This window comes from Haemorhous mexicanus, chromosome 3 (genome assembly GCF_027477595.1).
Source record: "Haemorhous mexicanus isolate bHaeMex1 chromosome 3, bHaeMex1.pri, whole genome shotgun sequence".
Lineage (NCBI taxonomy): Eukaryota > Metazoa > Chordata > Aves > Passeriformes > Fringillidae > Haemorhous > Haemorhous mexicanus.
In genome coordinates this window covers 103,644,625-103,661,970 of record NC_082343.1, presented here as the reverse complement: position 1 = coordinate 103,661,970, position 17,346 = coordinate 103,644,625, and the positions used below count along the sequence as shown (strand labels likewise).

At 43.1% G+C, this 17,346-nt stretch overlaps 1 protein-coding gene across 2 annotated transcripts in view; it reads right to left on the bottom strand.

The window, feature by feature from the left end:
- ATP6V1C2 (ATPase H+ transporting V1 subunit C2) overlaps positions 1 to 17,346 on the bottom strand; it is an 18,300-nt gene extending 954 nt beyond the window's left edge. The window contains exons 1-11 of one of the 2 annotated variants that reach the window (XM_059842877.1): positions 17,031 to 17,171; positions 15,817 to 15,884; positions 10,430 to 10,515; positions 6,281 to 6,375; positions 5,522 to 5,613; positions 3,810 to 3,908; positions 2,698 to 2,766; positions 1,687 to 1,779; positions 1,190 to 1,283; positions 783 to 880; positions 231 to 360 (exon numbers count right to left, since the gene is read on the bottom strand). In XM_059842877.1, the coding sequence (XP_059698860.1) occupies positions 231 to 360; positions 783 to 880; positions 1,190 to 1,283; positions 1,687 to 1,779; positions 2,698 to 2,766; positions 3,810 to 3,908; positions 5,522 to 5,613; positions 6,281 to 6,375; positions 10,430 to 10,515; positions 15,817 to 15,884; positions 17,031 to 17,159 (1,053 nt within the window). In that variant the 5' untranslated portion in view covers positions 17,160 to 17,171. Of the gene's footprint in view, positions 1 to 230; positions 361 to 782; positions 881 to 1,189; positions 1,284 to 1,686; positions 1,780 to 2,697; positions 2,767 to 3,809; positions 3,909 to 5,521; positions 5,614 to 6,280; positions 6,376 to 10,429; positions 10,516 to 15,816; positions 15,885 to 17,030 lie in introns of both variants that reach the window. The other variant, XM_059842878.1, reaches the window with a different exon arrangement.

Below are 17,346 nucleotides of genomic sequence, written 5' to 3'. Positions count from 1 at the left end.
GCTGTAAACATCAGATGCTTCAACAGAAAATATAAGCAATCTCTCTGCATCTGCATCATAATCTGAGCCTACCTGAATCCAGTCTGTAACCAGCTGGGATTAGAGCTGTATCCAGGACTATCATTGCAAGATGTGAGCAGATGCATGCTCTAACCCCAGGACAGTGGAAGTGTTCATTCAGCTAAGCTGAGAGAAGCTACAGCATGTGCACTTGCAGTGCAAATACATACATCCATTATACTTGCTGCTGCAACTTCATCCAGATGTTTGAAGACCACGTTCAGGACATCTCTCAGGCGCTTCACAGACTTCCTGTTTGGCTGCAGCAGCATTGCTTGGAAATTCACAGGGAGGCCGTACCTTGGAACACAACATACCTGATCATCTGCTGAGAAGGGCCACAGATGTCTGCTCGTGCCCTTCTCCCTCCTCAGCCTCCAGCCATACCCACTGGTGGTGTGTTGCAGATACAATTCTGCCTCCTTCTTGGAAAGCATTTTCTTTTTGAAGCCAAAAGTCAACTAAACAGTGTCTTTCTGTTTTCCCCTTCCCTGTAAGGACCCCCAAAAAATCCTTTTTCATCAGATTTGTCTGTCACTGGTTTTTTGTGGACATCTGTATTGTCTGCTGTGAGCTTCTGTAATGGTGTGTGTAAGGCACACACCTCAAGCAAGACAAAACAAGGTGTGTAAGGGTTCCTCCCACAAAGGAACTGCACCAGGAAGAGAGCTGTACATTTTGACTTCCCCAGGAATCTCTGCCTGCACTCTGTGTTTACTCACCTCAGGACAGATTCTACAAAAACTCTTAGGGCTTTCACATGAATCCAAGCCACAAATGCTTCACTGAAGTTCACCTTCAGCCAGCGCAGTAAGGGGCCCTGTGAGACCAGAACAGTGCTGTGATCCCCTCGCTGAGTGAAGAAGCTCCATAGCCAACCCTGCCACTGAGGCCATCATGGGCTGCTGGGATAGGTCCCAGGCAGCCTGATAGTGGCTCCCAGTCTATCAGAAACTCAAGTGACCTTGGCCAAATCATTATGATTTTTCCCATGCCTCAGTTTTATGGGCTAAATGGAGCTCACCAGAGACAGTTGGAACTATAAAGTAATTTCTGAGAGAGGTGCTTAGGCATCCTGGTAGCAAAGGCTGCCACTATGTGGGCCACCAACTCACAAGGTGCTACTTACATATTGTTGTTTCTTGTCAGAAGCTAATTTCATCAGCTCTTCCTTTTCGCATTTCAGTTCCTTCTCATCATAATAAAATTCTCGAACCATGAACCTACAATTGAATGACATTTGCTCTCACAAGCCTTAGTCCAGGCAATACATACATGCATTTATTTTTCCCCAGGAGAAGCAGGTATGGGAAGCTGCTAGCCATTTAAGCCATTTAACAAGTTAAAGTATGTGGAGGGTAGGAGTTGAAATCATCCCCAGAAAGCCAGCAGAATGAGAGCAGAAAGGGCAATTCCAGGATCTGTAATTTGGAGCTTAAAGAACAGGATTCTGCTACCACAGCTCCTTCCCACCCTGCCTTCTCAGTGGCTTTAGGACCAACAGAAATGCAAGCAGTCAAGCAGTCCTAAAACCAGTGATGGATTCAGCATGCTGCACACACAACAAACCTCACCTGATCCTCATCTCTTGCTAGCCTGCCCTGCCCAGCAGTCAGGTCTTCTTACCTGTTCTCCCTGGCTTTGGCCTTAAAGTCATCCATCACTTTTCTAAATAGGGTCACAGTGAAGAGTCCTCCCTCTGCATCCTCAGCAATCATTCTGTGGGAGGGAAATCCACTGCTGTGATTTGACATGGCAAATCACTCATGCCTTTTTTACCTACCTCATCTTCCCCTTTTGCAATTCTATTTTCATTTATGATACTGAACAACACCCTGCTTTTTGAAAACTGCTGTGACAGAAACAGGGAACAATGACTTTACTCACACTGGCTACTCTATCTCAATGTAAAACTCAGTTGCTTTAGTTCCTGAGCCCACTGTAATACACACTGCCTGCCTGATTTTTCTGTGTTTCCTGGTAACATTGCCTCACCTTTACATGCATTTGTGTTTTTGTGACAGGCAGTAGACAAGACAGCTTGTTTCTTTCTGAATGCTTTCCACCTTCTGCGTTTCAGGTAATACCATGGTCAGCTCTTGTGCCCTGGACTGGACCTCATAGTCTGCATGAGCTGAGCAATGGAATATTTAAGTCCTAGGAAAGATTTTTTTACCCAAGGTGAAAGGATGAGTTAATATGGCTTTTGCTAGTGCAAATGACTGTAAGCTGAATTATTCTATGCTACAACAGGAAGCAATTAAAAATGCAGATTTAGTGTTTCATCTTTTTATAAAGTAATTTCCATAAAGCTCTATATGATTGCATATGTCTGAACTATACCTCAAGTAATGTAATAAATTGCCTGTTTTACACAAAAACAAGCAACAGCCTGGTTGAAAGTAAAAAGAAATAGATTACTGGAAAAGGGAAGCTAATTGTAAAAAAACCTGACCTTTTTTCCTTTAATCTGTAATTTTCTTCAACAAACTAATTTCTATTTGAATTGCAAATACATTAATGTGGAGCCTATGCATTTAGACTAGTGATTTCCTCTAGGATCCACCAGTTTGAGGGGCTGAAACACGACAGGGATCTCTGAAACAAATACAGAGCTTAATTTGGAATTTCACTTACTTGGTGGAGCGAGGTACTACCATCTCTGAGAGTGATTCATAGGTCTTCTGCCACTGTACGTAGCTTGACCTTTGAGCAACACAAAACAAAGCAGAGTAAATAAATACTATATACTGGAAAGCAAATGTTGATATATGTAGTTAATTAAGCTAATAACTTAGGGTAGAAGGGTTGAACTCTTTGTGCTTGATTATGTCATTAAAATACATTAAGCCTCTCCAATCCTTTCCTCTCCTAGTTACCAGCTGAGGAGATGCTTCCCTCAATGCTACAGCCTCAGTCTTCACTTTGGATCTTGGCTTGAGGAAGGGTCAGTATCAGGAAACTGGTGGTGGGAAGAAGGTGGCATATACTTCCAGGCTGCCACACAGTGTCCTATGCTCCAGGACCCCTGCACAAGCTGCTCTGGTCCATGGGCAGGTGTGCTACATCTGCTATGTGCAATCCCAGAGCTGATCTGGTGCTAGACTGCACTCATGGTGAACACCAGCCCTGTGAGAAAGGACACAAGGGTATGGTAGGAGTTTGTAAAGAGAGAAGTCTCTTTTTAGTGTGAATAAACTCACATAATGAAGTCAACAAACTCAGATAGCTTTTTGCAACCTGTTTCTCAGAGACAGAAGAGTGATGGTGCTGTATGTGTGTTGGGACAGGGCTATATGGAGAGGAAAAGTTTTGTGTAGGGCTCTGAGGAGAACATGGTGTAACTTCCCCATTGTTAGCAGTCATCCTATGTATGGCCACTTACAAGGGCACAGCCAGCAGAAATTGTGAGTTGAATAGGTCTAATTCCTTTTAGAGACTGGCTATGCTGCAGTAAAAATCTGGTTTTCTTTTAGTTCATACTATTCCTACCAGGAGACTGAGAACCCACTCATAACCATGAAGAACTCAGGCCAATTGTCCTACTCCAGCTTTGGCACAGTCTTTGTCTCCCTCTTTTGTGCTAGCACCACTCTTGGCAGAAATTGTTCTTTCTTCTTTGCTAAGGGCTCCACCTGTGTCCCAGTAGGGCACTCATGAGCCGCCCCAGCCTGACCAGGTGTCCCCTTGTGGTGCTTAGGCCTGGGACTCCGTGCCACCCGGGGTGTGCCCACACACTGCTGCCTTACTTTGGCACCACGACGAGCAGCGTGATGAGATACTCGGAGTTCAGAACAAAGTCTTCTTTGTGCACAATGTCTGCCAGGGTCCGGGTCAGCAGATTTCCCCTACGGTGAAGAAGACAAAGTAAAAATAACAGTAGCAGGAACTCAGCAATGGAACATTGGAGGCATTGTGCTATGGGTGGAGATGCTAATCTGTCCTGGGGGAGAAGAAGGCCCAGAAGGAGGTGGCTAAAGGACACAGCTACACTTCTTAAATGGCTGTTTTGCTATTTTTACTGCAACTAAAAAAATAAAAAAGTAACTAATACTAAAGGACACAATACTGGTGACTAGCAGGAGGCCAGTTTATGCCCTTTATGTAAAACACACCATTCTGCTGCTATTGTTTTTACAGTAAGGCTGTAAATACTTGGGAAGAGCACATCTGCTCCCAGTCATCACTGCATCTTGTGGGAAGAACCTGCTCTCTCAGGAAGCCTGGTGAGCTGCTTGTGTGACTGTGCTGCAGGCAGAGTGAGCTGTGTATGTACAGACCTAAACCATCACAGCAACCTGGCATTCCTGGACTGGACCAGCACACTGAGACACCTCCTGCTGAATGGCAGCAAGAGCAGCAGTCTCATGCACAGGTGGGACCTGCAGGAGGTTTCCAGTAGGTCTCCACACACTAAGCCCACCTGATCACATTAATTCCTAGGACATGTAGATAGCCAGGCTGGCTGTATGTGGCTGGAAAGCACTAGGTGTGAAGAGAATCTGCCTCCCTGTCACTGAGCAGGAGTGAAGAAGGACCTAAACTAGTAGTTTTGGGTTTGAGGTTCACTGGGCCAGTCTAAATATCAACTAACTGATTGGTAACTTATTAGATGTTTGTTCAACCCAAGCTATCTGGCCCTGGTGGACACCAGAGTTGACAGCATTTAAAGATGGATGGAATGATGACAAGGAAGATTGTCCCTGGCCATGAGGTCTCCATTCCTCTCCCTCCTCACACTGCTGGAGCCCTGGCCAGCAGGCTGCCAGCCTGGCTGCCTGCAGTGTCAGGCAGCCACCTGTGCCCTGTGCCAAATCCTGAGTAGGAACAGTGGTACATACGAGCATGTGTTGGGTGAGGGCATGCACAGTATCATCTAAGTTGTTTTAAATTTACTCCTTACTGGATTTTACCATTCTCCCCAGTGATATCCTAGAAAAAACCCAGGTATCAGCACTGACATAGTCAAAGACCATAAGCAGATGAAGTCAGAATAGAGAACATTTGGGAAGCCTGAACCAACAGAAGGAAAAAAAGAAAACAAAAATATAAGTGGGATGCTAGTGAGGTGCAGGATCAAGCAAGACAGAGCTGTTTCCTATGGGACTTTGCAAATGCTGTTCAGAACATAGGGCACAGCTCCATGTGGCAAAGGAATCCACCAGTTGACACAGCTCAGCTTATTTCTGATTCCCTGAATTCCCATTAGAGCAAAACAGTTGACTTTTTCCAAAACTGCCTGCTCACACTGTCAATAAAATCCTATTAGGAACTTCAGTCTCCCTGAGCTTATTTTGAGGTATGCTGACCACACCAGCTACCATCTGCTCTCACTGGGTCTCTAAATGCTCAGCATGTCCCAAAGCTGGAAAAGCTGTTCCCACCAGAACACAGAAATGGGTGTGAGCACACACTGCCCGCATTTCAGCCAGCAGCAGCATCCCCAGTGCAGAATACTTACATAGTTTTCTTCTCCAGGCTTTGCAAATTTCCTTTAATGTTGTTGTACGCAGCTGATCGGGTCTTCAGGTCTGTTTCTATTTGAGTCACTTGCTAAAACAAAGCGATAAAAGGGAGTCAATGCAGTGCTTGAGGCCTTGTTCTCACCTCTGTCCCACAGCTACCACCTCAACACAGAGACACAGCTGCCAGCTGCCCTAAAACCACCGGCCTGTGGCCAAGAGAGACCCAGGGTCAGAGCTCCCCTGGGACAAAGGCCTCTGCAGAAAGTAGGGTTCAGTCAGCAGTTGCTGTTGGTGTGCTAGAGCTGTACCTAAGGGGCAAGTCCGTGGTTTTATTGTTACCTACATTGAACCACAACACATCATGCCTTTCTGAATGATCTGACAGTGTAAATAATTCATTCAGCCTGAAGGCTTTTGATTTATTGTCAGACTAACAATTTAGTGAAAAACATCTCCAAAGTGGAGAATAATATGGCAGTATATGGAAAAACATATCAAACATATCAATGTACTCTAGGGAATCTGATAAAGTGCCACATACTTACAGACTGGATAGGTTTCAATATATGTATCATTACTATTGCAGTAGAAATTAAAATAGTATCAACTTTTTCAGTACAAAGTGCATGCTTTTGAGCTTGTTCCTGCTCAAACCAAAGGCAAAGGCTCTTCTCCCACCATGAGAGGAGGGATCACAACCAGCCAAAAGACATGCTTCCCCATGCTGACATCTTAAAATCTGGAGTACAATTTACCTTTGCTAATGCTTCTGATATATTCTTCAGTGGCTGCTTTATGGGGTATTTGGCCATGTCCCACTCAAACCGTGTCAAGTAGCTAATTAGGTCAACTGAAAGTACAAAGAGATGCATTAAAGCACATAGTGTACCAGATGGCAGGTCAAGCTTTGGGGAGTAGTCCCCAGCTATAGCTTAGGCATAGCTTTGATTAACTTCAGAGCATTAACCAGAGGCTCACTTCTCAATTCTTATAGAGATTTGATCTAGATCCTAAACATCCCCAAAAGTTAAAAGTTAAACCAAAAATCTTTTCTGCATTACACCTAACAGTACAGAAGAAGCGTAAAATTATCTGTATCAGTGGGACACAGCAGTGTACAGCTACTCTTCTTCACAGTAAAAACAGTTCTGTGTAATCTTAATCTAGATTTCTGCAATATGCCTGAATTTAATCTCAGCAACAGCTATCAGAAAAACACTTTGTGCCCAGGATCAGCAGTAATATTCAGGGTTGCTGAGAGCTTGATCAAAGGTACTAAGACCGTAGCAGATGTCACTTCTCTGTGATTCAGTCAAGTGCTCACTAGAAATCAAACAAATGCAGGTGCAATGAGGAATTCCTCATTGACTTTGCACACAGAGGTCCCCATTTCACACAAAGCTAAAGACATTTTTATAATAGATAAATCCAGTCACAGCATCCAAAAACAGAAATTCACAGCAAGGACCTGTGCATGCAACCCCCAAAACAAAGCACCCTAGGACCACAGGGACCCATGGCATCTTTCCAGAATGAAGGGGAAATGAACACATACAACACCCAGCTCCTAGAACAAGATTTTCCCGTTTCACTGTTTGAAGCTCAAGGGCTCTTAATGTTAGGAAACATTAAGGCTTAGTACATTATGGTACCAAATAAAGAATTCTCCTCCAGCAGCTCATGAAATCAAACAGCTCTTTGTCTGAGTCCTGAGAGTCTTCGGATGCTGAACTCACCACTACATAGAGGTCTTGCAGACCTTTCTAGGATGGGGTAAAGTCATGCATCCTGCCACAATGAGAAGGGCTGAGACTGCCCCCCAGAAAGTTAGGGAGACAAGGGGAAGGCAGCAGGCCGGGTCTCAAGGTCTAGACAAGGAGGCCAGAAGCACTGTCACCTAAAGGGTGGGCTTCCTTTCTAACCAGGAGGGTAGATATGGAGAATGTCTGGGAAGTTGCTCTAAGGTGATAGGGAGCAAAACAAGCTCAAGGTGCCAAGTAAAAGGACAGGCATGCTGGGGCCCTTCAGTGTTCTTTGCTGCCTTGTTCAGAGGGTGAATTCAGTCCCACATCAAGGTCGGGCACAGTTTCCTATGGGCTGGACTTTGAGGTTTAGGGGAAAACTTTGTGAACAAAGATGCACAAGAAGGAATGTGAAAAACTGTGTAATTGCCATACTAACAGGCTGAGGGTACTCTGCAGTCTCATGTGATACTGAATACCCTTGGCAGGAGAGCACTATCCTTTCCATGGGCTTCTCTCACCCCACAACAGAGTCAGTTTACCCTATTAGATTTCCAAAGCATGGAAAATCTTATGTTAGGAGAAAGAGGCTTCTTAGCAAGAGATAAACTGCCTGGAAGGCAGAGAGCACTTGCCATGGCAGTGTTCTCCCCCTCTTGCAAAACTACAGCTGTGTCAATGTCCCCCACATTCAATGGTCAAGAGTCGTAAGGCAAAGATCCAACCCTTCTGCTAATATCCCATCAGGAATGAGCAAACTCTCCTGCACAGGGAGGACGTAGAAAAGGGGCAAAACTGCAGAAGACTGGGAAAGCTATGACACAGCTGCTGCATGCACAGTTCTCCATTGATGCTTGCTCGTGATCTCTATGGGAAAGGCAGAGAGGTCAAAAATACTTCAGCAACAAAGTCCACACAGCATTTTCAGCACAGGGTGCACAACACAAGGATTTCACCCTGCTGCCTCTCCTCTAAGCTCATGTGCTTAGGCTTTGCAGACACAGGCTCTTTAAAGACAGACTGACAGATTTATAGCTGATGAGATATAAAAGTTCCCTGAAGAGCCTCACATGTCCTTTCTATCCTCACACTCCTTGAATCTCAGCAGCATCCAAATGTTGGGCAGTTGAGCACAGCATGAGTTCTCAGCCCAGTTTTTCAAGCTCACTCCTGAGTGAGCATGCCAGTGCTAGCTGGCACTGGTGCAGGTTAGTTAAGCAGGCTGCTCTTGGGGATGGCACAAACTACTGTGAACACACTAGCAGAGCTGTGTTTAAAATGCCAAGCAGCCCCAGCACTCTGATGCTCCTGGAATGGCATCCCTCATTTATGGAACCTGCTGAGTCACTTCTAAAAGGCTTCACACAGCTGCCCACCCAGGACAGATGATTCCTACCAGCCCACAGCTGCCCAGGGAACCCACGGCCTGCATGTCTTGTAATGTAACTTACACACCAGCTCTAAACACAATGTTAAATACTTCCTCTCCAAAACACTCAATTCTTCAAAATTGTTATGCTTCCCATTTTGCTTTGTTTTGGGCTCACTATAAAGAATGGTTCCACCACTTACCAATTTTTTTCATTCATTTAGGTTTAACATTTCCATAAATGGAAGAGAATTTGGTACGAATCTTTGAAGAAAAGTTTTACTTACATGTCAAGAAAGGTTGTTTATGCTGTTATGATATATTAAAAGTTTCTATATTACACAAGCACACATTTCCCTCTATAAGAGGAAAACTTGCATGTGGCTGCTTTCAACTGTTGTCCACTGGAAAGTTGAGTGTCTCTGTGTGTGCGTGTGTGTGTTTGTGTGCAAGTTTGTGTAACTAAAAGTGCTGTATTTTTTTACTATTTTGCATATTTTTTCCTAAAGATGTAGCAAAAAAACTTTTAGATACACAACCACAACCAAACTGCTATTGGGGTAATATACAAGTGAGCTAAAGTCAACACTACTTAAAACCATCTTGGGATGGTTGAATAGTATGAAACAGGACCATGCAACAAGAAATCATGTCTTATAATTTTGTTTCTGATTTCACAGCTTCAAGGAAGTCTTCAACTTTATAGCTCTTCTACTAATCAGAAAGGGAAGAAGGAAGAATTAATCCAGTAAAGTTGCTGATGCTTATGAAGACTGACACTGGAATATATTAGGGGAATCCTCATATACTAGAGCTGACTTCATTTTTTAAGATGCAGCCAGTAATCTTAAAAAGGTTAATGTCCTAATTCAATATGATTTGTTTGGATGACCAAACCCAGACAGAGGAAATTAGTAACACATGCAAGTAATTTCCATATCCTTCTAACAGAACACATGCAGAGCTGATAGAGAAAAAATGGTGTAAAAAGGGGAAACAAAGGAAATTAACGAAACCTGTTGTTTCTCAAGTCATAGGGATATCGTGATCAAGCTACGAGGTTGTTACTTGAGAAATCCATCGTAACCTGATCACTGTATCTCTACAACCAGACCAAGACTTGTGTCTAGCGCTAATATACACAAATGCATGCATGTAACAACACCACAACCATCAGTCCTCAACATACTTTGCAGACATTTCATTTTATCCTTTAGCCCTGAAACACAGTAAATGGGATTATTGTATTTCTCAAACAGTTGCACCCATCAAGCATCAGTTTTATATCATTTAAGGACATTTCTAAAAGAACTTCCTCCCCATCCTTTATTAATACAGGTCTGAAGTACAACATTGCAGACAAAGGGAGATGGAGTGTACACTCTTAGTTTATCCAAAAGCATCATGCTGTAAGTCTGTAATCAGCATGCACACCACATCCAATTTTGTTGTATTTTTCCAGAATAGCTGGGGAATGCAAATTACTGACAGATCACTGACAGTTGTCACACAACCATACAGAATGAGATTTAGGTGTCCTTAAGAAATCAAGCCCAGGCAGGGCACAGGAGTGTGCTAAGTCATATTAGGAGTGAACAAGGATGTCTCTTACTTTCATCTTAACTCCAGAGTTAGCTTCTGCTGAGAAAAATGGGAGCAGGCTAGACACGTTCTTATAAAATGTTGCTGATGGTTGTCCTTTCTGAAGTGTGAGGGCTTCAATTCCACATATTCATATTCTGGAGCAAGCAAAAGCATCAATGCATTTAAACCCCCACATTCACAGCACCTACCTCCATTGGCCAGAAGATTTTCCTGGACTTTATCTTTTGAGTCCTCCATAACTTCTCCTATGTACTGGGCTATTTTCTTTATTACGCTTAAGTGTAACAAAAGAAACTTTGTTAGTGAAGAAACAAAATTATTAAAAAACAGTTTCACAGTGATGTGATAAACACAGAAATGCCCGAACAAAACACCTCTGAAGCAAGGCAGGTTAATTTGCAATTCAAATGCTAATAAAAAATCGAGGACACAATGCAGAACTAAATGTCTTACCTCTAAATACACTGATCTCTGCAAAAACATAGGTAATGTCATTTTGCCTGTGCTCTGGACTTACAGAATATCAAGATTCAGTCTTCTGTACACTCATTATATGCATAGCAGAAAGCAGAAGGCAAGAAAGGCAAGAAACTCATGTTTAAAACCCCCAAGGGGATGAAGGCAAAGGAGGCTACATATAGACACTGACTAAAGACCCATTCCATAGGATGCTAAAGAAATCCTTAGGGCCCACTGAGAAAAGGTTCTCAGAAAATACTCCAGGGAAAATAGCAGTGTTATCTTGCTGGATGGGGAATTTCTTTCTTATTCCTTTTCTTTACAGGACTCTTTCTCTCTTCTTTTTAAGCATGGTGGACAAGACATTCCTTTAAGGTGTAGCAGAGCTAGATTCAAATCCTTCTGCCCAGTTCAGAGTAGTCTGATTTGTACAGAGACCCTCCTAGAGAACACGGTCTCCACTGTGCCACTTATTCTTTGCTCATTTTAAAAAATGGATTAATCAAGTCCCTCTAGCAGTAGTTCCCCCTGTCTCTAGTCAAAGTACCTGTCTCATACAGCCTGCAAGACTTTCTGGTTGTTTAAGTATCCTTCTGCACTCATAAATATTAAAAAAAAAATTGGCCTGCAGTTCCCTAACTGTCCTAGGTTGACTACACCTTCTACAAAACCCAGCAGCTACAAGGTTACTGCCTGACCATTAAATTGGCAGAGAAACAAAGTGGACATAATCCTTGGCCCTGTGACAGGGAGTGTAACAGCAGGCTCCATTTCTGCTTCATTTCTCTTTCTTTCCTTACTGAGAGGAGACTACAGCTGCAGATGAGCTGGAGAGTGAAAGGGCCTCTACGGTGTTTGGACATTGTGTTATGTGGTTGGACAATGTCGTGTTGTGACCAGTCCTGTGGTTTTCAAGAGCAGAAAGGGACTTTGGGCCAGGTATATATACCAGGAAAGTGTCAAAGAAGAGGATTTTTCTTTCATGTGCTGCAAAGCAGTTGCATCTATCTTTGTTACCATGAAGAAACTTAGAGTCTTGGGAAAGGTTTTCCAGTCCTATGACAGGTCGGAAAAGTCTGAGATTGCTGATTCTGCCAAGAATGCAGTACTCAAAATTTGTGCTGTTTGAGGTGAATTCAGTCTGAAGAAGAGAAGATCTTGTGACTTCAATATATAAAGGGCTCCTATAAGAAGCTGGACAGAGGCTTTTTACCAGTGCCTATAGTGACAGGACAAGAGGCAACAGTTTTAAACTAAGAGAAGATTTAGACTGGACATAAAGAAATTCTTTACTGTGAGGGTGATGAGGCACTGGCACAGGCTGCCCAGAGAAGTTGTGGATGCCCAGTCCCTGGAAGCATTCAAGGCCAGGTTGGACAGGGGCTCAAGCAACCTGGCTTAATGAAAGGTTTTCCTGCCCATGGCAGGGGGTGGAAACTAGAGGATCTTTAAAGTACCCTTTCAACCCAAATAATTCTTCTCATGACCCTGGACAGATGCAGTTCAGAGGGCCTGTAGGAGGAACCTGTACCACTGTGCTCCAGTTCACAACCCCTTCTCAGAGCTGCTGCAGTATTTCACCACCTGGCTGCAGCCCCATAGGGCCCAGCAGCAGCTGAGGGTTGTTAGAGTACAGCACATGTTGCCCACACTCAGGCTGGGGGGGGTTGAGGGATCCAGACAGAGGTTCCCTGACAACTGCAACCTTGCCAAGCACTTCTGAAAATTTCAGCTCATAGACAGAGCTGGTTTTTGTCTCCTTTACAATGCTCAAAGAGCCAAAAGAACTTGTAACAAGACAGCAGTTGGTAAAACCAGCATAGCAGAAGGCTAAAGACATTATGGAGAAAGCAGTTCACGGGGACATGTATAAACCAGGAGTTTCTCCAAAGGGCCTGAGCTGCTTTCATTACTCTTGAGTGCATCTGGTGGCTGACTGACAGGTGGGATACAGGTCTGGCATCTCTCCATGGATACAGAGGGTGGGACAGGTGTGTGCTCTCATGCACCTGACAGTCCTACCTGCCCAAGCAAGGCTTGGCTCCCTTCCCACCCACACATCCTGTGGTCCCTGCATCAGGATACAGCCACACTGTGTGTCATATACTGTGGCAGGGAATGTTCTCCACTCCTGCCTTAGCCTCTGTGCCTTGCATTGCATCCTGTGAAAAGCAAGTGGGATTCACTCACCCAATATATTTCCCACGCAAAGGCAGAACCTATCCCCTCCACACCACTGATGTCTGGGGCAAATGACAGAAATCAGACGCCTGGAGGAGCCCCACTGACTACACTGACAACCAACAAAGGACAGTTTTCTCAGCCAAGTATCAGATCTCTGCCTTAAGATAAGATGAACCCCATCTTGAGCAAATATCATGATCAAATGATGCATTATAAAAAGAGAGAGTTTCAGCAGAACTACTTCAAGAAGTAGTAATAAAAATCTGTAAAGGGAGTAACTCCATTTAACCTACTATTATGTCTTGAGACTCTGATGTTTTGCTTCTGCAACGGCTGCAATATCATTAGCTTCCAAAAAAAAAAAAGTCTAACACACTTTAAATGATACTGAGAAAGAAAGGGTGCTACCTCCCCAGGCCTCCAAAACACTGCAGGGAGCATAAATCCTGCAATCTGAGGCCACTCCCAGGTATGCCACTGACCGAGGACCAGAGAGAACCCCTGGGTAAGAGTGACCCAGGAAACTGTCAGCTTTTGAGAGAGCTACATGCTACCACAGGATGACATGGAAAAACACTCCTCCTCCCTGTGTAAATAAATAATAAAAGTATGTGGAAACAATAGCTCCTGCAAACTCTTGCCCCTACTCTGCTGTCCTGGCAGGAGGCAGCGCTGACAGGTTTGCACTGCCTGGCTTTACTGGCAGCTGTGTTTATCCAGCAACAGTTCAGCAGGCAGCTCTTTCACAGGACCAGGAACATAAATGCTCAGGTCATCTGAACAGGCTTGTAACCCTCTGGATGCCATTTACTTCAACCAAGTGCGAGTGCTTGGCATTTTAACCCTTGAATCACAATTTAGACATAAAACCTGAGGCATTTATTTAATATAAAATGCTTTTGTATGTCCTTGTGGGACTCAGTCTGCTAATACCATTGATTATTGTTATTCTCTGTTACTACTCTAATGTTACTACTCTAATGCATTTTTCTTATTTTTCAAAACATCTTTCTTATTTTTAAATCTCATTGATCTTTCCTGGTTACCTATCTTGACAGGCAAATGAGACAAACAAGAGTCCTTGCCTCAGCAGATTACAGTGGATGGGCCCCACTGACTCCTTTGCTCCATGTCCCTAGAGCCCATCAGAGAGTAAGAGTCATTACTGGCATTAAAGGGACAATTAATGGAGTAAAGTGGTGTTCAGCTTGAACAAGCAGCTGTATCGTGCTGGCAAGTAAAGACAAAGATAACAGGAGCCAGTGAGCCTAAGGAGCTCCTACTGACATTTCACTTCTAACTGCTCTCCATGATTTTACATGGATTCTGCACTCAGATTTTCAGAACTTCTAATGCTTCACAAAGCTGGGAATTAGTTATGCCTTTCTGAAATGTCAGTTCCAATGATTTCTGGCAGCCCACAAACCCAGATCACACAGCTGCTTCCTATCTGCTACCCTGACTAGAGACACAGAATCGCAGAATATTCTGAGTTGGAAGAGATCCACAAGGATCATCAAACACTTTCCATTAGAACATGTAGCAGGTATGGGCACTGTCTCTCCCCAAATTTGCTCCCCTTTTCACTTCCTCAAGGATCTCTACAATTGATGAAGAAGCTGGAACGTGTTACAAAGAACATGGGACAGTATTTGTGGCAGGGTCACAATGGAGATGGTTTTGTTGATAAATTAAGCTGCTCTGTCTTGCGTAAAGTCCTGAAAAAGCAGTATGGTTTAGTTTTAGGTAGTTCTGTGAGGAGCAGAGTGTTAGACTCGATGGTGATGGGTCCATTTCAACTCGAGATATGAATCATATCTATGATTCTAAAAGATCAATCTTGTGTGCAACCCAGAATTATCATATGCAATCATTCTAATACAACCCTTGTGTAGCACTAGAAAAATCAGGAAACAAAAATGCTATGAATACATTTCTATGGAGAAATGTATTCTAGGAGACCAACTTTCACCTAAAATGCCAAGCATAGATGCAAACAGTTTATATCAGATTTCTGTATATCTTTGCAACTGCCACACAAAGATCTATGAAAGGATTGAGCATATTTAGACAAGAAAATGTTTATCAGTCTGGACTGGGAGAAAAAAGGCAAAAAGACCCAGAGCTAATGTATGTGTCTGTGACCAAAACTGGGTAAGCTGCCAAAGGAAAAAGTAGAACAAAGCAGAAAAACCCAGCAGCTATACATTCACTGCCTCAAAGTCTACCTTGTGCCATGAAGTATCTTAAAACCTGTCATTTTCTTAGCTTGCTGTACTACATTATTCCTTTGTATGCCCAGGTCAGTTTGTCCCAAAAGGCAAACTTGGTAATTGTCATCAAGATCATGTGAGTCTTTTCTTAAGTAGGTTTGATGCAATATGAGCCAACATTCTAGTTTTTAAGGAGTTTAAAATCCTGAGAGGGAGCAGTCTGGACTTTATTCAAAAGAATATAATCATTAGAAGTCCTCTATCTGGTTGAAAAGGGATAGAAGGTTCAATAGAAATATTCTGTCAAAACAAGATCAGGGAGGGGTTCACATTCTCTAAATGTTGTTTTATCAAGTTTCTGGATGAGGTGGGAGGATGTTCTTTAAAATAAAAACAAAAGCACAAAACAAAAAACTCCACAACCCCCCATTTAAAGCAGTTTTCTTATGAGAAACAGCTTCCCTACCACTGCCACTCGACTGGATTGCTGTGCTGACAAAGCAACCATGGATATAATTTAGCTATATTTTAAGGAATGATCCTTTCTTTGTGATAACTCCATGACAATCAACACAAGGGTTAAACAAAGCCTATCCACTTTAGTCCAGTTGTAGTCCAGGCTGATCTGAGTCAGACCAAGGTCAGAACACAAGGACATACCATCCTATAAAAACAATGTCTGTTTCTCATTTGTAGGTGGTAAATAAGATCTATTTTACCTTTCAGCAAAGGTATCAAGTTTTCCCAACTCATCTGACAGACCAACAAGAGCATCCAGTGTCCCCACCTGTGCAAAAGATGAGAATTAGGTGAAAGATGCACAACTCTGTCAAAGGCTTTTGTTAGCAGAGCCTTAAGGAGACTGACTTGTCCTTAGTACACGTGAATTTAACAATTTGGCAGAACCTTATTTACTTGGTGGAAAATAGTAGCAATTCCTTTACCCAAGAACTAGGGCATAAAAAGCCTTTTCCAATAAAGGAAAAAAGTATATGTAATCTCAAGATTACACGTCAGTGTCTTTCTTCCTGTTTTCACTTCGTCCTCTATCATCAAGCTGCATAGAGTAGTCTTTAACCAGATAAAATAGTGACTGGAAATGCACACAAACAATGCACACATACAAACAAGTCAGATGTACTAAGAGAACAAAGGGAATCAGCACTTATTCAAAAGGGGGTGTCTGTCTGTGTTCTCTGTAATTACCAAAGCAAGTCTCACAAAGCCATCTCTGACCAACATCTGCTTTTTGAATCACTGTCAGTCATAACCCCATATTTATGGTATTGCAGCACACTGCCAAACCTTTTCTTGTAATGTTGCCAGCTCAACATTATGTAGGGTCAATCACAGAGAGAAGAAACAAATTTTATGTAGAACAAATAGAATGCGAATGGGCATCTTCAGATACTCCAAATGCTTTATTTCCTCCAACATCAGCAGACTCTCACCACCACCAGTGGGGTAAGGTCCACAGATGACAAAAATAAGGTCCATGGATGATGAAAATCTTATCAATCTCAGGTGTGCACACAAAAAAGGAACACTCTTTTCTCTATCAGTAGTCTTGCTGCCATGGCTGCGGAGAGTCAGCTGCTCCCTTTGCATTAGCAAGCCAAGATGTACCATGCTGTATGACTTTGACGACTAGGAGCACATTGCACATGGAATGCAATAGATCAGCTATTTTACATCTCACTCATGTTTACTCCTTATACATCTACCCTTCCAATGTGAAGCTCAGCATCAAGAACAATGACGTAATTCTCTCTGATCAATTTTCAGTTGACTGAACACAACTCATCCCCCAACCACAGGCTCCTTCTACTCTCCGCATATTATCCCAAATGATAAATTCCATATTTATTCCAAAAGTCTTTAGCCCTGGCTAATGCTGCTTTTTTGCCCATACACAAACCCCTTCCTCACTTACCTTTAAGTCTGGAATATGGAATTTACTGTTGCTGGACAGGTTGGATTTAGATGTCACAGTGTTCATTCTCTCCCATGCCTGCAGATTTGTTTTGTCTCCTGGGGCAGAAATTAACCAGAACTCCGACATGATCTAATATTTTCCCTTCACTGCTGGTCACTGGAGAAACTCAAAGCAGGTAAGTGGCTAAAAGAGCACCACACAAAATGTGTCCTTCCCTAAGAACAGAAAGAGTTAGAACAGATCACTGATTTCTTCAGAGACACCAGGAGAGTGAGTCAGTTGTGTGTCTCAGGATGAAATGGAACATGACCTT